Source organism: Lygodium microphyllum, unplaced genomic scaffold, assembly GCF_053477565.2.
Source record: "Lygodium microphyllum isolate KBCC unplaced genomic scaffold, Lygodium_microphyllum_v1.1.10 scaffold_35, whole genome shotgun sequence".
Lineage (NCBI taxonomy): Eukaryota > Viridiplantae > Streptophyta > Polypodiopsida > Schizaeales > Lygodiaceae > Lygodium > Lygodium microphyllum.
The window spans coordinates 516,106-543,730 of NW_028229518.1; the positions used below are offsets into that span (position 1 = coordinate 516,106).

The following is a 27,625-nucleotide window of genomic DNA, read 5'->3' on the forward strand; positions in this document are numbered from 1 at the left end:
CCAATACAATTGGTCATTAAATCAGGTCTTATTCTAGATAAGGCAAAATTGTCACAACAAATTCCATTCTAGAAACACGCTCAATGTGATGTGTCTATCACTGCACATCTCCTTTTGCCCTTAATTAATTGCTATTTGTTTCAAGTAACATACGACTACTGCTAGCTTTCAAGGACCACCCATCACTAATCACCTCAGCTTGCCTCTGGCAATTTGACCCACTGCATTATAAACTCTAGTGGGACCATATCTGGAAGTTGATTCATGTTTTACATAGCTCAAGTAACAAGAGCCCTTGAAAAAATTGAATTGGCTTCTTTACAGGACCAGATGTGGTGCCAAAGAAAAAAACGGATTCACCTATATTATTATAACCTCTATCATCTACAGATTGGCAAAGCAGGGAATTGTCTGCCATAGTTTGCCACCTAATGATAAGCTACAATAGGACAAACTCATAAGAAGAATTGCCCTAAAGACAATCAATTTAATGAACGAGCTACTCTATCAAGGAAATAAAAAGGGCAACACTTATACCCAAACCTAAAGCCACCAACTGAAGGGTTGTGGTTTTGGCAGAGGTCCCAAATTGATGCATCTCGGGTAAAACCCCGGCAACAGCAATGTATATGAATCCGCCAGCAGTAAAACCCTGAAAAAAGAAAGGATTAAGAACAGCACTACACATGATTTATGATCTCTTTGGCTTCAAAATGTTGTGAAAATCTATATAACAAGATGGCCTGCAAATTCTTCCGTGTATGAATGTTTAGGTGTGCATGGGTGCATGCATGCATGCTTCTGCAGTGGTCACACACATGCACATGTATAGATGTATGTTTGTGTGTAAAGGTTTAGGACCATACGTGCTGCATAAAGGTGTTTACATGCCTCTGCATCACTCTGTGGTGCACACTTGTGTTATTGTGCATGCATGTTTTATTTATAATATGGATACATATTGGAAGTAGGTGTGGATGTGCCTGTGTTACACAGCAAATTTTGCACTCGGACCTGGGCACATGGATAAAACATAATAGTAACCACTAACAGAGATAATGCAAAATCTGACCTCTATCAACGAAGAATGACCAGGATTTCCACCCAGCAACAAAGCCTAAACAAAACAAAAACAATCAAATTCACTGCTCCAATATGTACCAGCACTTAAATAATGATTCAAATGACCTGGGTATAAGAAAGTTAATAGCCAGAAATACTCATACCACTGTTGTTCCTGCCAATGCCACTAATGCTGACAAAAAGTTGAAGGCTAACGCCTGGAGCACACTGAAACCTGACTGCACCAAAATCCCAAAATCTCCAACCTGTTCACAGGTTAATTTCAAAATACTAACAGAACAAGTTTCTGGAAAGCCCTATCTGGCATTATTTTCTTTGTGCAAGGAAAAATAGTCTAGGCTGATGAAGCCAGTTTGTGACAAGTATTAGCAGTGGTGAACACCGTTTGCACAGATGTACAGAACATGTTGGAATCTCTTTTGGAGAAGGGAGACATTCAGTCCAGTGTTTGCCTTAAGTTATCTTGTTTCCTACCATGTTTTGGAGTGTACTTTTTGACAAACATGACTCTCAAGAGTTGTTTGCAGATACTTAGCTAACTTCAAAACTGTGCATACAAAGAGAAGAAAATAGCACTTTCGTAGTCACTATACACAAGTATCTTGAAAGAAATTTCACAGTCGCTACACACAAGTTCTAGGAAGATAAGAACTCCTCCATAGCCACTATACACAAGTATCGTAAGAGGAGACATCCAAGTTAGCAAAGCCCTGCAGCAACCCTTGCACAAATCTACAAGTTTTGGCCTAGAAGGTTGAAGAAGCAGCACTTGTACACAGCTTGAAGATTTCCTAAACAAAAGTAATCAGCTTAACCACTACAGTTACATAACATTATGTCTGTAATGCATGTAATGCTACATCTGTCGCACATGATCCTGTATCTGCAATCATAGTTGCATGTAAGATGCAAAACATGTGATGTCTCCTTGATATTTGTGTACTTGCTATGTGTCCCCAATGGCAACAACTGAATTTGAGAACATGATATCTCCCTTTACACACCTCTTGTGGAAGTTCATGTGCAAGCAAGAAAAGAGTTCGAGACCAGCCACCAATTGTTCCATGGTTTAAAAATGCTGATCCAAGGGCCATCCCATCAGTAAAGTTGTGCTATAATTTCAACAAAAACCAAAGATGAGAAAATCACAATGTGCACCTGATCCATGAAGAATAATGTAGGCTAGCCATTAGAGTCAGATTGGCAATCTAATCACTTCATTCAAATATTGCATATGAGATGAAAACTACGGCACAAGAAGTCTTTAATGGAAATTGCATGATCTGCTTATCAAAAGGATAATGCAGATAATCAAAATATAAAATCATACCACTCCATCAGAGAAGAGATTCAAATATCCCAGAACCAGATTTGGAGTTGCATTTAATGCTGAGGCTGGTTTTATATGTGAACCATCCTTCTTTGTCAGCAATGGTATTTTCCCTTCATCTGCATCTTCTTTGCTCTTTCGTTTTCTCAACTTCAGCAGTTGTGAACGGTAGTCAGAAGCAGAGAGACAAGCCATGCACATATGATGGAAAAATATGGATACAAGAAATTGCCAATTAGTGAAGTTTAAAGCTCACTTTACTTGCATATTGGCTTGAGATTTACTTTGCCCTCCATCAGAAGTGTTGCCTGTATCCTTCTCAGATACTTGATTGTCTTCAACTTCTGCATCACTGTCTTTGTCCTTTTCTGCCTGTGAATTTTGTTTGTTTGACATGGAAGGTGCACCATTTTCCTTTGAAAGCTGTGTATCATGATGTTGTTGATGGTGATGGTGGTGATGATGATGCAGCCAAGGAACATTTGAGTGTGAAGATAATTTTTCAACTTGCCTCACTATCTTCTCAACAATGAAGAACAAGATGATCCCAGCTACACCCATATCATACAATTTGGAAGTTAAAAAGATATGAAAGATCTCAAGTAGCCAAAATGTACATTTTATCCATCGAATCCTCAGGACTCCCTTAAGTTTTTATTACCAAGAACTGCAAGTCCCACAGATAAGTCCTCAATGGAGTGGGCATGACCATGAGTTCCAGCTGCTGCATGCACATGCCCATCAGAATTGCTCCAACCCTCATGCATGTGACTGTGATGGTCATGCGTATGTGCATGCCCATGCTCAGCACCATGAGAATGGGAGTGCCCACCAGCATTTCCTTCACGAGGGAAACAGGGAGGAATCATTGACAAAGAGAGACAAAAGAGTTATCAAGTGCTAAGCCAAGATTCAACATGAGGTATACCTAAAGCATGAGGCAACTGGTGGAGAAATGCATCCCCCAACATAGCTCCAGCCTATTTGTTCAGCACCATGAAGAAGAGCAAAAACAAATGGAGAAGCTTATGCCTCCTTTTAAAGCAGAATGTTACATCAATGGAAATGCGCTCCTGATAAGGACTTTCTTACCCCAAATGCAGCCAAAAAATCCACTACCACTCGTGAAGGTTTCCCATGTGCTGCCAATACACAATTGAACCTATTAGCATATATCAAGCCATTTCTGAAGCAAATTGAAAACATACTTTCAGCTGTAGTAAACTCACCAACAATGAATGGAAGAAGAATGAGACAGATAAGTGATGCCATGCTCACAAGCAGAGAACATCCCAATGCCCAAAGCCACAATCCTGCTCAAGAGATTTTCATGTAAAACAGAACCAATCAGAACCTATACCACTGTAGAAACCCACCTAGAATGTCACCATAAAACTCGGAACTGGAAAAAAACAATGTAAACTAGAAACCACAAGCAGAAAATATCCATATACTTACAGATAAGTCCCATTGATTTTAAAGAGGCCTTTCTTGGGCATTGGTATCCATGAGTTGTTTGTCTATGTCCATGACCTCAGAGAAGAATGTTCAATTTACTTTTCGGGAAGGTGATGTTGGGATAAAGGGCAATGCCTATGCCCACTCTTAAGGGCTAACCTGTACATGACTTATATACCTATCTAAAACATTATTGAGGTACTATTCAGTACCACCAAAAGACACTCTCTGTCTCTCATCTCTCTCAACTTGAATCAGCAGCTTCACTCCATTGATCCGTGCATACAACAAAGTGGTATCAAAGCGCAGGACTCGGAAGCTGGAGCTGGGCATTGTGAAGCATGAGCTTGGGAACAGGTAGAACAAGTCTGTGAGAAATGTCACAGGTTGTGGGCAGCCATAGCTCAACAACACAATGGAGCTTCTCTTCCCTATTTTGTATGTAGCCTATCTAGGCTTGTTTGGACATTGTTTGGGCCTTCCTTGGGTACCATTGGTGCCCCTCTTGAGCCTCCTCACCTTCAAAATCTCAAGCAAGACTTCAAGACAGCTCACACTGATTTGTGCCTACTGCAGGCTGACATTGACAGGCAGCTCCTCAGGGGCTTTGCACTCCAATGAACATATTTTGGGCAGCTCTAACATATTTGGATGCTTGACATAGACCTTGAGCATTGACATTGGCCATTGCTATTGAAATTGGGCTGATACATTCAGTCCAGAGCAGGGAATATACAGTTTTACAGGCTGTATACACAGGGCAGCACACATCTTTATGGGTTTGATGCTCACATGTCATGCTCATATAATAGCTATTGGATGCCAATGGATGTTGGATGTCTTGAAGATCATGTGCCATTAGCTTGAAATCCTTTTTGGGCTGATCTGAGCACAGATTTGAATCAGTTTGCAGACTTACTTGTGGCTGGAATACACAGTCCACAGCCTGAAATTTACAGGCAGCACTCTGTCCTGAGATGACATTGGTCCTTGGACATGTCCATTGATGCATATACATGCTCATATAATGTCAAGACACAGAGGAATGATATGCCTTTTTTCGACTGAGATTTTACTCAGTTTTGACAGGGATTTGTTGGCTGAAATGAACAGGCTGAATGCCACTTTGAGGATTTATGCATTATATCCTGCTTCCAAACTTGATTTCGGGTATCCAGAATGATATATTGATGCTTGACTTTGATGTCACGTATGTGGAAACAGCTTTGGGAAGATCTTATGCTTGTTTGGAGAATTGAAATCTTGCTCCTGACTGTCATAAAACTGCAAGTCACAGGGACAAATCTGAGAGGGTTTTTCTTGAACTCTATGCTTTCGAGTTGGTTGACACTGTTTTGGTACTTTCATAATGGAGGACATATGCAAAACAATTTCTAGTTTATGAGTAATGAGGAAGACAAATATTTCTTTATGAACTCAAGACTAGGTAAGTAGTCGAAACAAGTAATTGTGAGTACTTCTTCCCCTTCTTTTCCTTCAAACAATTTTGTTTCAAAGATCAAAATGAAATAGGTGAATCTTCATTATCATTATTTTAATTTAATGCATTTAATGGACAAAAGGAACCCACATTATTTCCCACATCTGTATCTATCACAAATCCATTTAATCTCCCTCCCATCCCACCTTCTTATTGCACTGCCACATCCTTTCAACCTCCATTAAGTGCACCGCATGTTGCCTCTCATGTAGGATCACACGTGTTTTCATTCACCACACCAGGGGGTTTCTTCAAACTTAGACACAACCATTAGGACCTCCTCTCTTCCTCAACCGGGTGGTGTTTCACCTTTTCCTCACACACTTTCAAAATCATTGCAGCCTAGGTATTCCCCCCAGTCTCTCCCGAGTGTGGATCAATTGGTGCCACAGTTTGCATCCATCGCATTACCTAATGGACCCTCTGGTCATTATGTTGTGTCCCAACCGACATTCAAACAGGGCTTACATGTCCCAGTGCCTCCACCTCCACCGGCACCTTATGGAAACATTCATGTTCCAGTGCCTCTGCATCAAGCGGCACTCATTAGACACTCACAACCTATTTCTGCCTACCCACCTCTTCCCCCTCCTCCTACTTATCAAACACCTCCACCATCATCTTATCCTCCACATCCATCTTACTCCACATTCCCGACACCTCATGGTTCTACCTCAACTTCCACCAAGAATGCATTTAATGACAAAACTTGCTCTAACGGGTCAAACTTTACAACTTGGTCAAACTTAATGAGACATGTCATTGACTCATAGAACCTATGGGATCTTATGCAGAGGTTAGAACCTCAACCCAATCCCGCACTTGTTCCATACAAGGTCGTCTGCTCATGGAAGGCTAGGAATGCCTTCGCTATTGACGAGTTGATGCAAGATTTATTACCCAAGTTTCATTCTCAGCTTCAACAATTTGACTTAGAGCCAGAGCAATGGGCACACTTGACTAACCGTTATGTATTTAGGGATAGGACCCGTCTAATATATCTTAACCTGAGCTTCAAAACTTCAAAATCTTGGACTGAGATGACTTGAAAGTCAAGTTGGCTAAGTATCAGCATCTCCTTGCCGAATTCTCCACTACAAGGACTCCTAAGTCCTTTGACGATCAAGTCACATTGTTTCTTAACTAGCTGCCGCGTAAATACTTCAATTTTGTGCAGCAAGTGGTTTCTCTACCTAATTTACCCACATTCTATGAATCTGAATGTCAACTATTGCGTTATGCACGGCTATTCAATCAATTTTATATGAAAAATCCCTCAGAGGGAGCGCTTATTGCTCATTCTTAGAAGGGGCAGCAAGGGAAGGGTAAACCAAATCAAACTTCAAATCAAAATCAAAAACAAGCAAGGGAAAGGCAAGGAAACTCCCAATCTCAACTCAAACCCGGGTAGCAGAATGTACCTAAGAAGAATAGGTATTGTCAACATTGTCAAAAGGCTTGCCATTTTGACGATGAGTGTCGATTAAAGGCAGTCGAACGAGATCCGCATAGAAAACAACTCCTCGGTCAAGATCCAAGCTCAAGGTTGCGTTAGTTTTGCTACTAACAAGGGTCCGGATCTGGCTTGACTGGACAATGTATACCACGTCCCTCAACTTGGGGTGAACTTGTTATCTGTTCAACAACTTTGCAGGTTGGGGCGAGCAGTTTTCTTTACAGCAACCACAATCAAGGTCCTTGACTCTCAAACTAGTTTAATGATTGCTCAAGGTGAGGCACAGTTTAATGGCCTATACCACATGATCCATTTTCTTACGGAGTGACAATCGAGGGCTCTGTGTGCCATAGCTTCCAGGCATTAGCCACATCTCGAGAGCCTAAGAACAATGAGCGTCTTTGGCATTTCCACCTAGGGCATCTTGGCTATGACTCTCTTTATGAGTTGTCTCATCGTGAGATGGTTAAGAGCCTCTCGCCTGAAGCTAGCTCAAGATGTCTGTAGATCATGTTAGCTCAGGAAGTAATATCATACCCCATTTCCTCAGCAATCTACACATAGAGCTGAGGTGCCTCTTAGATTGATTTATGTTGATCTTTGTGAACCCACATCCACTACTGCCTTGAACGGCGCGCTGTACTTCTTTTTGATAGTGGATGATCATTCAAGATACATGTGGGTGTACTTCCTCAAGCATAAGTCCAATGCTTTCACATATTTCTTTGCTTGGGTGCTGCTAGTTCATAACCAGAGGTAGTTGTGTTGGCTACATGAGGAGTGATAGCAGTTGTGAGTTCATCTCCCATGAGTTTTCTGAGTTTCTATAGTAGCATCGCATCTCTCACTACTCGCCTCTACCAACTCCCCCTCTCAGAATGGAGTTGTAGAGCATCAAAACTGGATAGTCATGAAAATGCCACGCTCTATGTTGTTCGTAGCAGAGCTTCCTATGAGTACCTTTGGATTGAGGCTGCTAACATTGCGGTGTACATTTTCAACCGGTGCCCAACTGCGGCTCTTCCTTAAAAGACCCTATACAAGGCATTATTTGGCTCTCTGCTTATCATATCCCACTTCAAAGTCTTCGAGTATCGTACATACACACACACGCCTAACGATAAAATAGGAAAACTTCTTTGGATAATTCATATTAAGCCAGACTTAGCTTACTCAATCAACATTCTCAATCAGTATTTCACAACACCTAGGATGTCACATTGGATTGCATATCTTCATGTGTTGCATTATTTATGGTGTACTTATTTTTATGGCCTCACTTATGATTCTGGTTTATGTTTGCAAGGGTACACTGATTCTGATTGAGCAGGAGATCCTGACACCCGATGTTCCCATGGCGGCTACCTCTTCACCTTGGGCACAACTCCCATTTCTTGGTCCAGTCGTAAGCAAGAGACAATGGCGGCTTCCACGACCGAGGCTAAGTATAGGGCTCTCTTCAATGGCACCAGCAAGGCATCTACATCAGGAGCTTACTAGCGGCGCTTCACTTTCCTTGTGACTTTCCCACTATTGTCTACTGTGACAACCAAACTGCCATTGCCCTTATGGGCAATCCAATCATCACACCACGAATACGACATTAGGAGTCCACTTCCACTTTTCCAGAGAGCAGGTTGAGCTAGGCACTATCCGCCTAGAGTTTGTGCCTTCATTAAACAATTTTGCAAACATTTTGACCAAAGCAGTCAACTAGCCAATTCTTCAATACCTTTTACCCAAGATCGTCTTGGGTGCACCCTCCCCTACTTCTTCAGATTGACGGGGAGAGGGTACTTCCCTGTCACAACTCTATAGAAAGAGAATTTGTATCCTTTTTCACTAATTTGTCTATATAATGATTTATTAAAAATGTGTTTCCTTTGCACTAATTAGATATAAAGAAAAGTGCATTGGAGCTGGCCACTGATGAGTGGTCACAGGTTATGGTGGACCCACGCGGTGGGTTAGAGAAAAGATGGTTCATACTTCCATCTATATGGCCCGACTGGGCGCCTGTGACCAGAACTCACGCATATCAGGGTTAGACTCGCACACAGAAAGGATTGATCCCTTGAAGTGCGGACTAGATCCGCCAGAATGAACAGTTACAATCAACAAGATGGCATGATCATGAAATGCTTGTACAATGTGCATGTGTGGGCTGAAAGCTTGAACTGCACATTTCTTTGCATAGGAAAGTCACATGAAGATTCTGATACCGTTTTTGCAATGTACACGGAAAAAGCTTTCATATGACACCCATATTGGGGGGTCCCTAAATTTTAGGAGGTCCCTAAATTTTAGGAGCCTAAAAATGCTAGTCCTAAAAAATAGGGATGTCATTCTAAAAATAGTAAATTCAGCACTCTGACTGTGCTTACTAAATTTGGTTGTTTCTATTCTTGACAGTATTCAGCCCAAAAAGGAAGGCCATAGAGAAGCGACAAGTGTCAAGACACTTGTCACACAAGTTTCCAAGTGTCCCACCACTTGTCACATCTCATGACATGTGGCTGGACACTTGTCTTGTGCTACTCCACTTTCCCCTTTTGTACTAGCTCTTCCCCCTCCTATAAATAAGAGCTCGTTTTTCTTCATTCAGCATCATTTTTCTTTGCTGTAAACTCATGTACAACACCCACCACAGATAGCCAGAAACTGGCCCCATCCATCCCCATCATCATCCCCCACTTCTCCATTATCAAATTCCTCCATATTCCCTCTTCTATCACTGCTGTTTTACAGGACAACAAGCCTGTAAATTCATTACAGCACCTCCTTCTCGAGCTCTTTCTTCCATTTTAGCAACAAGAAGCAGGCCCTATCCATGTACTGCTGATCAACGATGGAGAAAGGCTGATTTCCCCTCTTTCTTCTCTCATACTATAAAGAAATCATTTCTTATCATTGCATAATAGATAATGCATGTGTGTTTGTACATCTTTGCATGACCTTGTGAGAGTGAGAATTACTTCTCCTGACTCTCAGGTTGATTGTAACTGAGCTCTTCCCTAAGGGACTTGGGTTGAGCAGAAATACATTCCTTCAGGGGGGATTGCCCATCTTCAACCCTCAATCTTGTCTGCATTACTTTTACATTTTCATGGCTGTAATTTTGTGAGTAATTTTCATTTTCAGCTTTGAGTGTTCATTCTCTTTTATATTAAATCTCGAAAACAAGCAAATATCATAATTGTTAAGCATACTACGTTGTTCGGGGCGTTTACAGTGGTATCAGAGCTTTGGCTCGGTCCTCACCCCAACACTGGTACTGCTTACAATTATAAGTTTGTTTGTTTTCAGCCCTTGCATTGAGTGCTTGAGCATATTTTTCTTAGAGTCTCAATGGATCAGTCGAGTGCTATCCTTCAAGCCATTCAAAGTCTTAGAGAGGAGAATCAGCAAATTCGTGAGCAACTTCTCAAACTAGAAAAAGTTGAGAATCCCAAAGAATTCAAGGAAAGAAGCCCATCTGCTTCAAGGAGACAAAGCCATACCAATGAAAGGAGCCGATCAAGAAGTCCAACTACTTCTAAGAGGCAGTCTCATTCTACTTCAAGACAAAGAAAAAGATCGCGTCGAAGCTCATCATCCTCTTCTTCAAAGTCATCTGGCGCCTACTCTGATGGACCCTCTTCTAGTGACAAAGAGTCACACCCTTCTCGTGGAAGACCTCATCATCGTCAAAGGCGTCGATATTCTTCACCCTCGTCTCCATCTTCATCCCCATCAAGCACTTCATCATCTTCAACCTCAAGATCCGGGCATGGACGAAGGCATAAGAAGAAGAACAAGACTAAGTCACTATCTCAACTTGAAAAGAAGATCAAGTTCAGTATGTATAATGGTTCCCGAAATCCTGATCTTCTTTTGAAGTTAATTCGTCAATTTCAAATTTTGTATGGTCGTGACAAGTATAAAGAAAAAGAAAAGATTAAGTTTGCAGCTTTACATTTGACCGACTTAGCCCATACTTAGTGGACGGGTTTGGAATATAATCATGCTGCCCCAAAATCATGGCGGTCCTTTGTTCGCATGATACAAAGCCAATTTCTTCCTATTCATTTCAAAAGAGATGTAAAAATGGAATTGGATCGGCTTTGGCAAAGGAAAAATGAGTCACTTGGTGACTATATCAAGAGATTTTGGAAGCTACTTTTAAAGGTCCAACATTTCAAGAAGATCAACAGTTCGGAAAAGCTTAGGAAGTTTCAAGGAGGTTTGCATTTTAAACTCATACTGCTCTTAATCATTATCATTGTTCTAGTCTCAGGGAACTCATGGACCATGCTGAGACATGGGAAATGGAGCACAATGGCAACAAATCATTCCAAAAGAATGATAAGAAGAGAGTAGCTGATGATGAGGAGTATTCAGCCCCAAATGAAGGACAAAAACAGCGGCAAAAGCAGCCATCAAATCAAAAGAAGATGAAGCCCTATACACCTCCTAATGCTCCTCAATTTCGCTCCAATCTATACCCACAAGCAAAGCAACTTTCCGAAGAAGAAAAGCAGCGCTTCATGAAAGAAGGGAAGTGCTTTAAATGTGGACAAACAGGCCACATAGCAAAGCAATGTCCAAACAAAGGACAAAGCAAGGTTTCTGACAACAAGCCTAAGTCACCAGTGAAAATCAATGCTATCAGTGATGTAGTTGCAAACACAACTCACACTCCAGAGATGCGCAAATTATTAAAAGCTTGGGGACAGTTGCAAGGTAAGCAAGCACTATTCTTGATAGATCTTGGGGAGAATGAAAATGTCATTTCCTTGCAATTAGCTAAAGAGCTTGGATTAAAGAATGAAGAGATGGACACTTCGGCAGAAGTTCGCCAAGCTTTAAATGCCGATGAAGGTGACACAGTGAAGACTGTAACACCCTACATTGGCAAGCTCAAGTTTCAAATTCAAGGCTACAGTGACGAAGATACCTTCTGTATCAGAGACCTTGATGGTTGCGATGTGATTCTTGGCATGCCCTAGAATCATAGAGTAGATTCAACCATCTTCTCTCAGAAAAATAAGGTAGAACTCACCAACAAAGGCAAGAAGTACGAGATCCAAGCTGGAGTTTCTGGAGACACCATATCTATGGTAAGCCATATGCAAGTCTCTAGAGCAATTAAGGATTGTGTTCAATGTTGTTTGCTTTATGTCACTCATGTAAAAGATAATATGAATGCTGAAAACCAAGAGCGACTTCAGCTCTTGGAAAAGTATAAAGATTGTTTTTCGTAAGATCTTCCTTATCAACTTCCCCCAGAAAGGCCAGAAGACCATCATATTGATATTATTCCGGGCAGTTCTCCTCCTAATATAGCACCATACCGTGTGAGCCATCCTCAACAAGAAAAAATCAGAAAGCAAGTCGAAGACCTACTCAACCGTGGGCTAATTAGGCCAAGTAGCTCACCATTTTGTTCACCGGTTCTTCTTGTTCAAAAGAAAGATGGCACATTCAGGATGTGCATTGATTATCGAGCCCTCAGCAAAATCACTGTGAAGAATCGGTTTCCTATTCCCAGAATTGACGACATTTTGGATCGTCTAGAAGGCTCAAAGGTTTTCAACCGCATTGATCTAAAGAGTGGGTATCATCAAATTAGGGTAATACCACAAGATGTACACAAAACTGCTTTCCGCACTTCATACGATCTTTATGAATTCTTGGTGGTTCCTTTCGGATTAACCAATGCACCAGCCACCTTTAATCGAATGATGGAGCGCATCTTTAGAACAATATGTCGGTACTTTCTTTGATGATATTCTTGTCTTTAGCAAGAATAAAGAGGAGCATCATCAACACTTGGAGATTGTTCTACAATTACTTCAACAAAATCAACTCTTGGTAAATGGTAAGAAGAGTGAATTTTTCATGCATAAAATAAATTACCTTGGACATGTCATCTCTTCTGAAGGGATTCAAATGGATCCTGAAAAGATCAAGATAATCCAAGAATGGCCTCATCTTCATGATGTACATGAGGTGCGATCGTTTCTTGGCTTATGCTCTTATTGCCGCCGCTTCATCAAGCATTTTGCACAAATGGCTTCTCCACTTCATAACCTTACAAAGAAGAAGATCTCTTTCCAATGGAAGGAAAAAGAGAAGGCAGCCTTCACAAGGCTGAAAACAGCTCTTACTTCTGGACCTGTTCTTATCATTCCAAATTTGGTAAAACCATTTGTGGTGGAAGCAAATGCTTACGGTGATTGTATTGGTGCAGTGCTAAATCAAGAAGGCCATGCCGTAGCCTTTGAAAGCCGTCGTCTAAATGATGTGGAGAAAAGGTATGACATTTATGAAAAGGAGCTCTTAGCAGTGGTTCATGCTTTGAAGATATGGAAACATTATCTTTTAGGCAATGAATTCCTTATTAAAACTGATCATCAGAGCTTGAAGTATTTCAAGACTCAAAAGCATTTGCAGGAGAAACATGCAAGATGGGAAAATTTCTTGTCTATGTTTCATTTTCAAATTATGTACACTCCAGGGGAACAAAATGTAGTTGCTGATGCACTTTCTAGAGTGCCTCGCATTGCAACTATTACAGTGGCTCATCATGAAGATTTTCAAACGATGAAGAATACTTATGATGAAGATACTAATTTTGCAACAATTTGGTCAAATTTACAGCAAGGAGGTTCTCATACAGATTATTCCATCAAAGACGGTTACCTTCTCATGAACAATCGCCTTTGTGTCACTCTTCCTGTTCGACAAAAGGTGCTTAAAGAAAGTCATGAACCCCCTTATGCAGGGCATAGAGGGAGGGTAGCCACTCTAAGTGCAATTGAGCGCTACTTTTATTGGCCAACATTACGAAGAGATACACATAACTTCATTGAGACTTGTCTAGTATGCCAAAAATCCAAGTATGATAGGCAGAAAACTCCAGGATTGTTGCAACCTCTTCCAGTGCCCAAAGATCCATGGGAATCTATCACAATGGATTTCATCTCAAGTATTCCAAGAACACCTCAAGGTCATGATATGATTTGGGTCATAATTGATCGATTCAGCAAGCAATCACATTTTATTCCATGTCATAAAACATTGAAATCCGCACAAGCTGCAAGACTTTTCATTCAACATATCTTCAAATTACATGGTATGCCTTCTGAGATCATTTCAGATAGAGACTCCAAATTCACAAGTAACTTTTGGCGTGCTTTATTTGAGAATTTGGAAACCACTTTAAAGTTCTCCTCAACTTTTCATCCTCAAACTGACGGCCAAACAAAGGTGATGAATCTCACTCTTTTGGATGTGTTGAAAGCTTATGTTAGTGAACATAAGTCACAATGGGAGAAATATCTTCCATTATTGGAGTTTGTTTACAACAATACAGTGCACTCATCCACAAGGAAAGCTTCAAATGAAATAGTACAGGGTAAAGTGATTCCTCCTCCAATTATTCGCACTAAAGATAAGATTTTTGTTGCTGATGAGTTTGCTTCAGATTTAAAAACAGCAATGGATCAAGTTCGAGCCACTATCAAAGTTGCCCAAGAGCAACAAAAGAAGCAAGCAGATAAACGAAGAAGACCTCTGGCTTTTGAAAAAGGTCAATATGTCTTGCTAAAGTTTGATAAAAGCAGGCTCAAACAAGGTTCCGATCAAAATTCATCTTTTCCAAAGCTCTCCAGTAGATACTTTGGACCCTTCAAAGTGATTGAGAAAATAAATGAAGTTTCTTATCGACTTGAGCTTCCTGCTCATTGGAAAATACACAATGCTTTTCATGTAAGTTTGCTAAAACCTTACATAGGACCAGAACCAAAGGAGCCCATTACTGAAGATCCCCCAGAAGTTGAAGAAACAGAGCAACTCTTGGAACCTGAACAGATTTTGTTTCACAAGGATCGAACCACGAGAAGTGGCCTTGTGACACGAAAATTCTTGCTAAAATTCAAGAATCTACCCACAACAAATGCACAGTGGGTAGATGAAAAATTCATGAAGGATTACCCAGACATTCTTCAGCCATACAAAGAAGCTTTTCAGCTGAGGACAGCTGAATAAAAGCCAGAGGGCTGTCACAACTCTATAGAAACAGAATTTGTATCCTTTTTCACTAATTTGTCTATATAATGATTTATTAAAAATTTGTTTCCTTTGCACTAATTAGATATAAAGAAAAGTGCATTGGACCTGGCCACTGATGAGTGGTCACAGGTTATGGTGGACCCACGCGGTGGGTTAGAGAAAAGATGGTTCACACTTCCATCTATATGGCCCGATTGGGCGCCTGTGACCAGAACTCACGCATATCAGGGTTAGACTCGCACACAGAAAGGATTGATGCCTTGAAGTGCGGACTAGATCCGCCAGAATGAACAGTTACAATCAACAAGATGGCATGATCATGAAATGCTTGTACAATGTGCATGTGTGGGCTGAAAGCTTGAACTGCACATTTCTTTGCATAGGAAAGTCACATGAAGATTCTGATACCGTTTTTGCAATGTACACGGAAAAAGCTTTCATATGACACCCATATTGGGGGGTCCCTAAATTTTAGGAGCCTCGAATTAGCCTAAAAATGCTAGTCCTAAAAAATAGGGATGTCATTCTAAAAATAGTAAATTCTGTACTCTGACTGTGCTTACTAAATTTGGTTGTTTCTATTCTTGACAGTATTCAGCCCAAAAAGGAAGGCCATAGAGAAGCGACAAGTGTCAAGACACTTGTCACACAAGTTTCCAAGTGTCCCACCACTTGTCACATCTCATGACATGTGGCTGGACACTTGTCTTGTGCTACTCCACTTTCCCCTTTTGTACTAGCTCTTCCCCCTCCTATAAATAAGAGCTCGTTTTTCTTCATTCAACATCATTTTTCTTTGCTGTAAACTCATGTACAGCACCCACAGATAGCCAGAAACTGGCCCCATCATCATCCCCCACTTCTCCATTATCAAATTCCTCCGTATTCCCTCTTCTATCAACGATGGAGAAAGGCTGATTTCCCCTCTTTCTTCTCTCATACTGTAAAGAAATCAGTTATTATCATTGCATAATAGATAATGCATGTGTGTTTGTACATCTTTGCATGACCTTGTGAGAGTGAGAATTACTTCTCCTCACTCTCAGGTTGATTGTAACTGAGCTCTTCCCTAAGGGACTTGGGTTGAGCAGAAATACATTCCTTCGGGGGGGATTGCCCATCTTCAACCCTCAATCTTGTCTGCATTACTTTTACATTTTCATGGCTGTAATTTTGTGAGTAATTTTCATTTTCAGCTTTAAGTGTTCATTCTCTTTTATATTAAATCTCGAAAACAAGCAAATATCATAATTGTTAAGCATACTACGTTGTTCGAGGCGTTTACATTCCCTCTTGCTTTTCCTTCCAGTTTAAGAGAGGGCGGCTATTTCTCTTAATAGTGACAGTGATGATACAATTTTTTCATTCATTTATTATTTTGTATTATACTTATAGGCATTTGTAACTTTATCCGCACTGTCAAAATGACATAATTGTAAAAGGGCACTTAGGCAAGTGAACAATTCCCTTGCGAGAAAACTGTCCAAGTGACACCATTGCATTGCATTTTGCGTAAGCATGACATTTTGCATCTCTCTTTGCATTATCCCATGCATTGGCATTCTGTTCATGTAAACATGCGTCTGTGTGCATTTATCTATTTTCGGTCTTTTGGCGTGGTCGATTCTAGATCCACCATATTCGTGGTATTGTATATGTTAATTTCCATGGCAATTCTCCCTAGCTTGCTTGTCTTGCTTCATATCTTTGTTATATTTGTGTCACCCATACCTTAGTCATTTTCCTTCTTCACCGATATCCAGTACTCATAGGGATAGTATGCTTGTTTTGTGAAGGTCTTGAATCTAACCATCTCTTATCACTCTCCCGTTTGAAACACAGATACTCAATAGGACAAAAACTAATTTGAAACCCTCACTTAATGTTAAATATATCAAAACTACAAAGCCCTCCAAAAAAAAAAGAGAAAAAAAGTCCATAGCTAATTCCATCTGCCTTTGCAATACTTGGTAGGCCACTGGGCAGCCGACGTACACCCTTTGTCCAATGCCCTGGCCTCTCTGAAGTGATCATTTGAACTCCCTTGGTAAGATAACTATCGCCTCTGTAGTCTTAGTAGGCCACTGGGCAACTGACGCGCACCCTTTGTCCGATACTCTCGCTGCTTTGGGGTGGGATGCCATGGGATAAAATATTTTTTTAAAAAGGGCTTGGCTAGCCTACTTCTCATGGCACCGTTGTTGGGCCTAAGAGGGGGTGTTGAGCTAAAAATGCTTTAGCTTTACTTAAACAACCCCAAAACATGCTTAATTAAGGAAGAAACTTTGTTTATTTGAAAAGAAATGAATTCCTAAACTGTCTGTATCCCATAAGCACAAACCCACTTGGGAGGGCCCAAACTTTCTATAGATAGATATTCTGCCCTCCATTCAGCCTTAATCTCACTTTTGCAAATTTCAAGTACGTCAGCTTGCTGCCCACACCCATTGCAGTCCAAGCTGGCCATTGCTGTCTACAACAATCTGGCGTATGTTTCCAGCCTACCACACTCTATTCGGAGCTGATTTCAATATGCTAACTACTGCTACTGGTTTTTTCTGCGTTTTTAGTTTTTCTCTCCTACAACCTGCGTTTGCTGTTTTCTCTCTCCAGCAGCCATTGTTTTGTCTTTCTCTCTCCTCGCCTACGTTTTTTGTCTTTTTCTCTCCTCACCTGCATTTTTAGTCTTTCTCTCTCTTGTACTCCCATCTACATCAGATCTAGCATTCCTTGGTTGTGTTTGTTGGTGTTCGACATCCAGAGGCTGCCTTGCAACAATTCAGGATCCATTCAGAGTACGACACACTCTTCAACTCATTACCCCTGTCCTAATCCTTGAGATATAAGAGTTCACGGTACAATATTCATTCATTGCATATAGTGTGTTTGCTACATGAGCATTGTATATCCAATAGTCATATCATTTCATTCATTCTCTATGTTCATTATCTCTGAGTTACCCTAACCCGAACTATGTTATTCTATTAGTCTGTACTTTGTCGTACAATGTTATTTGTGTTTTTGTGTTAAGGTATTTTTTCACACTCTCAAGCTATCTCAACAGTTTCCGACAGTTTAAGCCATGAGAGGAAGTGATTTCAATCAATCTCTAAACCCTTCCAACAATGAAAATAAGGAATTTCAAGGAGATTCAAGAGATCAACCAGCCAATATCAGATTTAGGGCTGAAATTTGTCTTTCAAGGAGCAAGGCAAAGACCAATCCCCAAGAAAACCAAGTGGCAAATTGGTTTGGATGCTTGCTAGTCAATTTTGATAGCAAGAGGCACTTGGATTAGCAAAGGAGATCAGAGGACCTAAGTTGTACTTCTTCCATTTGCAATATAAGATAAAGAAATACCACAAGGAACACCACTTTTGGGGCCAACAAGGTGTCCAATGTCCAAGATTAAAGTGATAAAGTATACATTTTCAGTTTATGTGAGTTTTATGCTTGATGTAATTAGTGCTTAATCAAGTTATTTACCACCCTATCTGAGAAGGATGACTGGTTTCAGTAGAACATTTCTTTACAATACCATTACTCTTTGCATCTTATTGTGCAGAGCACCCTTGAGCACCTTGCTCACACCGGATCCTGAGATATGTCCACTAATGGTTTTGTCACCCTCCATATCCTTCTTTTACATTTTATCATCAACACCCTTATAGGTGACTTTGTCTATGCTCTCTAATTTGTGATTTGTGAACTGACCATCCCTCTTTTTCCCCATGGATACTATAACATTGAAAAGAAAGAAAACGTCACCTTTGCACATCCTGGTAGGCGATTGGGCAGCCAACAAGCAGCCTTTGTCCGATGTCTTGGCGTCTCTAGGGTGTGTTAGCAGATTAGTCAGCTCAGGTGTGAGTCTGTGCTGCAAAGGCTGTGACATTTCATGTAGTATTTTTTTGGCATTTTCTAGTGCCCTTTTTAGGGCTGGGGCACATTTAATGCTGGCCGACTGCATTTATTGCTCCCCCCATTTTATGCCTATATATTGTTGGGCTCCTCCTCCTCTTTGTGTACTTCAGCCATCACTTGTGGATTCTTCAAGGGAGAGAGGAGCCGGTGCCAGGGTGCCCACACAGCCAGTGATTCACTGTTATATGCTGCTGTCTTGTGTTCGATATGGATTCCGTTTCCCGAGCATACATTTGAGTTCTCATCTGTATTTGTGTTCATTTATTCATTCTTTCTCTTGTCTTGTGTCTCAGCAATTTATTTCAGCATGTTCTTTATACTTCCATTGCTGCACCGCTTCTGACATGGTATCAAATTTCACGATTTGTGTTTCTCTTGTGTTTTCCTGCTGATTTCAGGATTGTTTTCCCTTGCTGATCAGGCAGCTGCTGCTCCAATCAAGCGATCAATTTTGCCTGCGTTTTTTGTTGACGTCAGCCTCCATACAGCCTGCGCATCTGTTTCAGCCTGTGTTTTGGTGTTTCTGCATCTCCTCTTGGCTGGGCGCTTACATCATCAGGCCGTTTTTGTTGTTTTTGACAGTTTTTGACTACTTTCTTGACTTTTTACAGCGGTTTTTGTCTTATTTTGATCAGATTTTGGGTTATACTGCATGTGAACTCTTGCTTTTTGCAGTCTGTGCTCGTGGTTTGGCTATGTTCCCTCTCCCAATCCCTTTTTTTCTTTACTTCTTTTCTAAATCCTCTCCAGATGGCTCCTCCATGCACATCCACTCATGACAAGCTCCATGGACCTAATTATTACACGTGGAGTGCGGTGATGAAGGCTTGGTTTATTCAAAAGCGGTTATGGTACGTGGTTGGTGGAGCTGTGGCACATCCTCGACAACCTTCTCCTATTCCATCTGATTTTGATGAAGACAACCATGAGGAGGCAGTGCTTACATGGGATTTGGATGATGCCCGTGCTTATTCGACCTTACTTCAGTGTATTTCCAAAGAAGTCCTACCGGTGGTCACCGCCTGTACGACAGCTTCAGACATATGGTCGAAGTTACAGTTGATGTACGAGGCTCCTTCCACCATGAGGCTCGTTACTCTCTATGGCCAGCTCCAACAACTGAAGTTTGACTCCAAAGATACGATTCAATCCTTCCTACTTTGTGTTACCCAACTCCAGGACCAGCTTCGCACTATGCAGTCTGCCCTATCAGAGGCACATCTTGTTGGTACGGTACTCTACAAGCTTCCTCGAGAGTTTGATGGAGTGGCGAATGCTTTACGGGCACAAATATCTACAACTCCTGTCAGTTTTCTTCACATGTCCTTCATGCTACTTGAGCATGAGGCTACTTTGCGACTACAGGGGAGACTTTCGTCACATTATGGAGGTTCCAGTGAGGCTCTTGCAGCTTTAGAGAGGGGTTCGACGATGAAGAAGTCGAAGGCCCAGTGTTACCACTGTAGCAAGAAGGGTTGCAAAGAGTCAGCGGATTCCAAGAAGAAAAAGGAGCAAAAGACGAAGCGGAATGTGGACTCCTCCGACGAGTCATCCTTTGCCTCAGATTCCGATTCCGATAGTCCAAGGCCCGAAAGGGCTCCTCTTCTTCAGATCGTGGGAAGGGCTTGGTAGCCCCTTCCTCAGTTGCTTTCTAGTGGTGGTGATGAGGACATCCCTCACGACTCTCCAGTGCCAGAGAGGGAGTGTGAGAGGGTGGTGAGATGGGGCAGCCGTGCCTCATCTGTATGTCTATACAGATGCGCAGGATCCCGAGAAGGACATCCCTAATGCATCAACCGAAGTCTGGTAGGGACAAATCTTGGAGCTGGGATTGACATCCAGGTTCATGATGGGCTGGTTACTTGACAGAGAGCGGGAGGCTTTTGTCTGGAGCTCACATGAGGGGACACTTAGGCAGTTTTGGCCGAAGGCGGGGATTCCATGGTCACATATTCAGAGACATGTTTGGCAAATTGATCTTGTATGTCCTGAGTGACATCGGTGACATGACACAGAGAGCTGCTATGATTCTTCTCTATTTTCAAGTGGTGCTGTTATGATCGACATCGACGTTAAATACTCTCCGAGGCATCTTGGTGGTGGGCTGGCCACTCACTACTTGGATATCCATGGTTCTTCTGGTGGTTCTATGTTATATAGTTTATGATTCCCCATCATTGTACTATTCTATTGTATCAGATGACCCCTGATCTGAGAGAGGGTGTTAGCAGATTAGTCAGCTCAAGTGTGAGTCTGTGCTGCAAAGGTTGTGGCATTTCATGTAGTATTTTTCTAGCATTTTATGGTGCCCTTTTTAGGGCTAGGAAGCATTAAATGCTGGCCAACTGCATTTATTACTCCCCCCATTTTATGCCTATATATTGCTAGGCTCCTCCTCCTCTGTGTACTTCAACCATCACTTGTGGATTCTTCAGGGGAGAGAGGAGCCGGTGCCAGGATGCCCACACAGCCAATGATTCCCTGTTGTATGCTGTTGTCTCGTGTTCGATACGGATTCCGTTTCCCGAGCGTACATCTGAGTTCTCATATGTATTTGTATTCATTTATTCATTCTTTCTCGTCTTGTGTTTTAGGAGTTTATTTCAGCATGTTGTTTATGCTTCCATTGCTGCACCACTTCTGACAAGGTGGCCATTTACACTTCCAAGGTAAGACAACCATTACCTCTGTAGTCTCAATAGGTTCTTTGACAACCCACATGCACCCACTTACCAATGCCCTAACTGCTTTATGATGGAAAATCTTGGGGTACATACAAGAAGCTATGCTTGTAGTCTCTTTTTGCTTCCAATTTTGGGCCTAAGAGGGGGTGTTAAGCTAAAAAAGGTGCAATACTCATTAAAACTTCATTAGCTCATAAAACCCCCCAAAACTCAAATGCACTTAGTGTATTTTAGTGTCCCATAAACAAACTCCATTTTTTGGTTGGTTCCTCATCTATAAGTAGAGGGTGTTGAGAAACCCTTCACCCTTTACCCGCAATTTGCATTTTTGCATTTCTACATTTTGTGTTTAAGGTTTGCAGCCCCAAAAAGGGGCGCCATCTAGACTTGATTGTGCCTATTTATAGGCCACTCTCTCATTCATTCCTCACACCTGATTCATTCAATCTGTCACCTCTTCTCTCCAGCCTCTCCACTGCCCTCACACCCCTTCAGGAGGACATTGTGGTTCGTGGTTCGTCACTGTCTGCATCATCTTCCTTGTGCTACGGCGCCCTTGTTCCCTTGTATCACATTCACTCCGTGATTCAGATCTTCATCATTCCATTCATCAGAGTTTCTTCTCTCTTCTCTTCTCTTCTCCATGTTTGCCGAGTTCACTCCGTGTTCCTCCCCGCAAACCCTACTGTCCGCTAGTACGTCATCTTTTGACATGGTATCAAAGCTAGATATGCTCACCTAATAGCGAAGATCCTCCACTCCGGTGACGGTAAAGACCGATGACAGGTTCGACATCCGCTTCTCTTCTTCTTCCACTCCATCAAAATCTCGTTTTTTGCAAGTTTCAAGTGTTTTCAGCTCACTGCGCACACCTCTTTCGCAAAGGACATCGCAATCTCAGCTATCCCTTGCTGTCATCTATAGTCTGGCGCCTATTTCCAGCCTTCCACCCGCACTTTGTAGTTATTTACAATAGAGCGACTGTTGCTGATCACTCTCCATACAGAAAACAATCTCGTTTTTGCAGAATTCAGGTATTTCATGTTGCTGCCCACACCCCGAACGCGGAGAATGTCGCGGTCCAAGCTGGCCATTGCTGTTTACAATAGTCTGACACTTGTTTCCAGCCTATCACACATTGTTTGGAGCTGATTTTAGTATGGGCAAGTAAACAATTTCCCCACGAGGGGCATTGTCCAAGTGGCACGTATTGCATGAGCATTCTTCACCATGTAGCATTCCATCTCCACCTCACTCTTCTCTTCGTCCCCTTTTTGGGCCTAAGAGGGGGTGTTGAGAAACCTTTCACCCACAATTTGCGTTTTTTGTGTTTCTGCGTTTTGCGTTTAGGGTTTGCAACCCCAACAAGGGGCACCATCCTAGAGACTGTGCCTATTTATAGACCACTCTCTCCTTCATTCCTCACGCCTGATTCATTCAGTCCGTCACATCTTCTCTCTAGCCTCTCCACTACCCTCACACCCCTTCAGGAGGACATTGTGGTTCGTGGTTCGTCACTGTCTTCGTCATCTTCCTTGTGCTACGGCACCCTTGTTCCCTTGTATCACATTCACTCCATGATTTAGATCTTCATCATTCCATTCATCAGAGTTTCTTCTCTCTTCTCTTCTCTTCTCCATGTTTGCCAAGTTCACTCTGTGTTCCTCCCTGCAAACCCTATTGTCTCGCTGGTACATCATCTTTTAACATAGGGCATGCTAGGTCACTTGCAAGTTACATCCCTTGTTTTGCAGATTAGTCCAATTCTTCACAACCTCCATCCATCAGGCACCTCATCTAGTTGCCATGGTTATCCCCTCAACTCGCATCCATCTATCTGGCGACTCCACCAGCCTGCATTTCACTCCAATTTGCTGCCGCCATCACCTCCAACTCCTACAATGGCCATCTTCAACTGTCGCCTTCATCCTAATAACTTCATTTGGCTGTTGCATTTTGCCCCGATTGCTATCATCTCCATTCAACTTGTTGCCGTGGTCATCCCCAACTGTCGCACTTCAACCTAGCAACTCCTACAAGCTGTGTTTTGCCATCATCATCTGCAACAAGTCATTTTCGTGTTTTTAGCACTTTTCTACATCAACCTCTGGCCGGTAGTCATTGCACTCGAGATTCATCTCTAATGGACGACATTGTGTTTCGTTTTTGGCATTTGCATTCATTTATCCTAGCATATCTCCACAAACATTGCCTAGTATGGAATGCAAGTGCTCAATATCGTCCTTTGATAGAGTCATGCGGCGTGAAGCACCACTACCATTTCCGAGCCAAAGGAACCATCAACCTCGCATCTTGGGAGATGCATGGCTCCAATACCTCCGAACAAGGAGGATGTCTCCTTGTCCTCCTCCTTGTCTTGATCTAGGCAATTGAAGTGGCCTATCTTGGCAAACTTGTGGTAGGTGAAGTACTCTTTGAATTTGCACTCCTTCTCCTTGCCCTTTCTTCTTTGTGTTTGAGTTTTGGCACGTCAAGCCTTCAAGTTCCCCTTGGGGGGGAATGTAACTTGAGACAGTCCTCCTCATCGAACACCATGGGCATCAACTCTTTCCATGTGACAATACCAACCTTCTCAAAGGTGATTAAAGATGAGCAAAACCCACCATACCTACAGGATAGCTATGCAAGTAGATTGCTAGGCATATTTCCAAAGGAGATCACCTTCCCTACTTGGAGAATCTCCTATTGTAGTTGTAACTTATTAATGTGATCTTTCATTGATGCAAACATGTTTGGGTGCGAAGTCCACATCTATATCTTTGAGGACACCTGCTTCATGGGCATCATCCAGTGGCAAAGCTGGTCTAAGTGCAGGCATGAGGATTGCACACCCATCATATGCTTGATATGGGCAATGACTACCAATGTACATGAGAGAAAGGTGAAGGTGAAGGAACAGATGTGTGCATTTAGTTTGTCTCAGCGCACCTTGGCCCTCTCCAAATCAGCACTCTCGGATTTACATACAAACGTTGGATCCTTGACCACGGGATGGTCAATCATCTCCGCAAAATTATGCAACTCTAGAATGGCCTCCATCATCACCTTCCAGATGCTGAAGTTGTCTCCATCTATCTTCTATTCATGAGGAAGCATAGGTACAGCAGGGATCTTATAGTCCAAGTAGACATCCTTCTCCCACCTTTAAAATGCCACACTTCATAGGTAGCCCCCCTCTCACTCCTGCACTTGATCATTGGGTCTCCTTGACCACCAGAGGCACCAAAATCTGGCCTTGATTGCTGAAAATGCAGCCTTCTCGGCACAGCGGGGATCTTATAGTCCAAGTAGACATCCTTCTCCCACCTTTAAAATGCCACACTTCATAGGTAGCCCCCCTCTCACTCCTGCACTTGATCATTGGATCTCCTTGATCACCAGAGGCACAAAAATCTGGCCTTGATTACTGAAAATGCAGCCTTCTCGGCACTTCTTTTGCTGAAACCTTCACCAAAACAGGTCCACACACCTCCTCCTGGCACAACACGGGTCCAGGCAGCCCTCCCAATCAGCAAACGCAGCAATTCTCCCTTTGTTGATGCGCTCTCCAGCCTGCTCCAGCAGTACCCTGATGCACAACCCTCCTGCTGAAACTCTGCTCCTCTTGCACACTACAACTCCTCCTCCAGATCTGTCCACTTCTCCGGCAGCCCACTACTACTCTGATACCGTATCAGAGTGCAGCAGTGCGGAAGTGGATGCAGGGATGGAGACAGAAGATGAAATGTAAGCACAAGAAGGGGAAGGACAGGGTGGAGTGGGGGGGCAGGGTTTGGGTTGTTGGGAGAGAGAGAGAGAGAGAGAGAGAGAGAGAGAGAGACTCTGAAAACAATGAATGCTGAATGCTGAAACTGAGAACAGAGTATGTAGATGAGAGAATGTGTGAGTGTATCACTCCAGACACCTCAAAAAACACTCCATCTCTCATGAACAGTCTGAATACTGACAAGCACATGTACAGCCTATAAACAGGTGACAAATGCAGCCAGGTCAGCCTGGAAACTGGGCCGATCTGCTGCCAGAGCTGCAACAAATGCTGCACGATCTGCTGTACATGACCGACTGCTTGGAAAAGTTGTCTAACTGCTGCCTGCCTGCCTATCATCAGCTGTCTGACCTGGCCACAGTGGAGTCACATCAGCCCAATACTTGATTTGCAGAATCATCACACATCCTCCAGCTCCATCAGATATCACAAAAACATGGACTGCAAGAAATACCATGCACATAACTTATAGGTCCAGAGAAGCTGTCAAATCACATTCCCCATATTGTAAAGAGGTGAAATCGGAGAACCCCTTGAAATTTGAAACGCAATACTTTCTATATGGCATTTGGGAGATACAAAATCCTTGAAACAACTAGCTAGTCATGGCAAGCAGATTGGAGATCAGTTACAAACTTGGAAGACCCCACAGCTTACAAATGCAAACAGACTTGCTGTGGAGTAAGATTTCAGATGCCAAACTTTTTCAGGTCTTCCACAGAAGTGAGAAACAGATCTTTGTACCAACTGTCAACACAAGAGTTAACCATGATGATTGTGAACTCTGTATGGTTACACTAAATCAGAAAAATGTTATCAATGGTGATATGAGTTGCTGCACTCAGTTATGGTGGTTGTTGGTGCTATACTGACGCTTCTAGTGGCACAGGTTTAGCCAGAAAAGCCTTGTACCATGTTACCCACAGAATCATTTCTTTGGTGTTAGAAACAATAATTGAGCAAAACACAGTTGTACATCTAAAAAGAATGGTGGCATCAAAGAATGTCATTGGAGCCAACATAAGCACAGTCGCATACAATTTACCTAGAGGAGATACATCCGCGGTCATTGGAGCCAACATAAGCACAGTCGCATACAATTTACCTAGAGGAGATACATCCGCGGCAGGGTGCAGCCTTTTGTCCCAGTATGCCTGTGGTTTGAAACCATAAAGCTTGAGCTCCTCTTCCTCTGCGATCTCTTCGGCAAGCCGGTGCACACTACTATGCTGTGAATGAAGTTGCTCATGGCTTGAATGATGATGTCGACAATCGTGATGACTATGCTCATGATCATGACGATCATGACTATCTTGGCTGCGAGCTGGATGGCCATGGCTATGGCTATGAGCATGATCATCGTGGACATGGCTCGTAGAGTGTTTGGGATCGTGATGGCCATGATCATGGTGGTGGCCTTCTTCATCTGCAGGGCTAAATGGGCAGGACGACGATGCCACGAAGAATGGGAGGAAGGCGAGTAGAAACGTTAATGCCAAGGCAACTTGTCTGCGATCCATGATTCCTCTCAATTACAGGACGAGATTTGCAAGCCACAGAATCTCACACACCTGAACGCTTGAACAGCTTCACAGGGAGTTCTTCATGTGGACCCTTGTGAAGAACTTAAATCAATCAATCAATGAATCTCTCTCTCTCTCTCTCTCTCTCTCTCACAGACCGCGGACTTGCATTCGCAAGGAGTCCTGTTTCCCAACCGGCCTTGCAAGAGCCAGAGTCCTAGTCCTAGAGAGAGGTTTAATTTGAAAGCAAAAAAATACTACAAAATATGAAGAAAAAGATTTTAGAAATTAGTAAGCTACTTTGCAGCAACATAAGGTACCTTGAGAGTAAGTGGAAAACAAGGGATCCTCTTGATTACTTCATGAGAAGATTTGTAATGTTATCATTTATATGAACCTTGACAAGCTCAATCCTATGGTCCTCAAACACCTCCCTCATGAAGTGATACTTTACCTCAATGTGCTTTTTCTTTGAATGAAAGACAGGACTTTGTGCCAACTTGATGGCACTTCAACTCTATCAATGCCCAAATCTTCCACTAGACGAGTAAATTATATGGCACATAGCCCCAAGCTTCTCCCATCCATAGCCACATAGCACCCAACCTTTCTCTTTCTTCTAAGCATAGCCATAGCCTTAGAGTCCCCATATTCTCCTAGCCATAGCCACCCAATACCCAACTTTTCTCTTTCTTCCATAGTAATTTTATTTCTTCCATTCCACAAAATTTCTCATCTCTTTGTGCTCACACAACCATAGCCACACAACCCTCCTTACTTTCATTACGATTCCAATGGTATCTACATCTCAACAAAGGCAACCC

General features: G+C 42.3%; 1 protein-coding gene across 2 annotated transcripts; it reads right to left on the minus strand.

Annotated features, from left to right (window-relative positions):
- Window positions 1-27,004, minus strand: LOC148009165 (IAA-alanine resistance protein 1-like). 2 transcript variants are annotated; one of them, XM_087673743.1, is made up of 11 exons: window positions 26,324-27,004; window positions 3,643-3,726; window positions 3,506-3,555; window positions 3,342-3,393; window positions 3,075-3,254; window positions 2,675-2,964; window positions 2,414-2,563; window positions 2,088-2,195; window positions 1,227-1,328; window positions 1,073-1,117; window positions 1-652 (listed from the first exon to the last, which is right to left on the minus strand). In XM_087673743.1, the coding sequence occupies exons 1-11, from the start codon at window positions 26,796-26,798 to the stop codon at window positions 500-502; spliced, it is 1,689 nt and encodes a 562-aa protein (XP_087529869.1). In that variant the 5' UTR covers window positions 26,799-27,004; the 3' UTR covers window positions 1-499. The 2 variants fall into 2 exon arrangements, with proteins under 2 accessions (XP_087529869.1, XP_087529870.1); XM_087673744.1 differs by having other exon boundaries at window positions 3-652; window positions 26,384-27,004.
- Between the last annotated feature and the right edge of the window lie 621 nt (window positions 27,005-27,625).

Excerpts from the sequence above, each read along its gene's own strand:
- LOC148009165 (XM_087673743.1), bottom strand. The coding sequence starts at position 26,798 with ATGGATCGCAGACAAGTTGCCTTGGCATTAACGTTTCTACTCGCCTTC. Across the intron at positions 3,394-3,505 it reads ATTTTTTGGCTGCATTTGGG|GCTGGAGCTATGTTGGGGGA; the intron begins GTAAGAAAGTCC and ends CTGAACAAATAG. Across the intron at positions 3,255-3,341 it reads CCAGTTGCCTCATGCTTTAG|GAAATGCTGGTGGGCACTCC; the intron begins GTATACCTCATG and ends TCCCTCGTGAAG.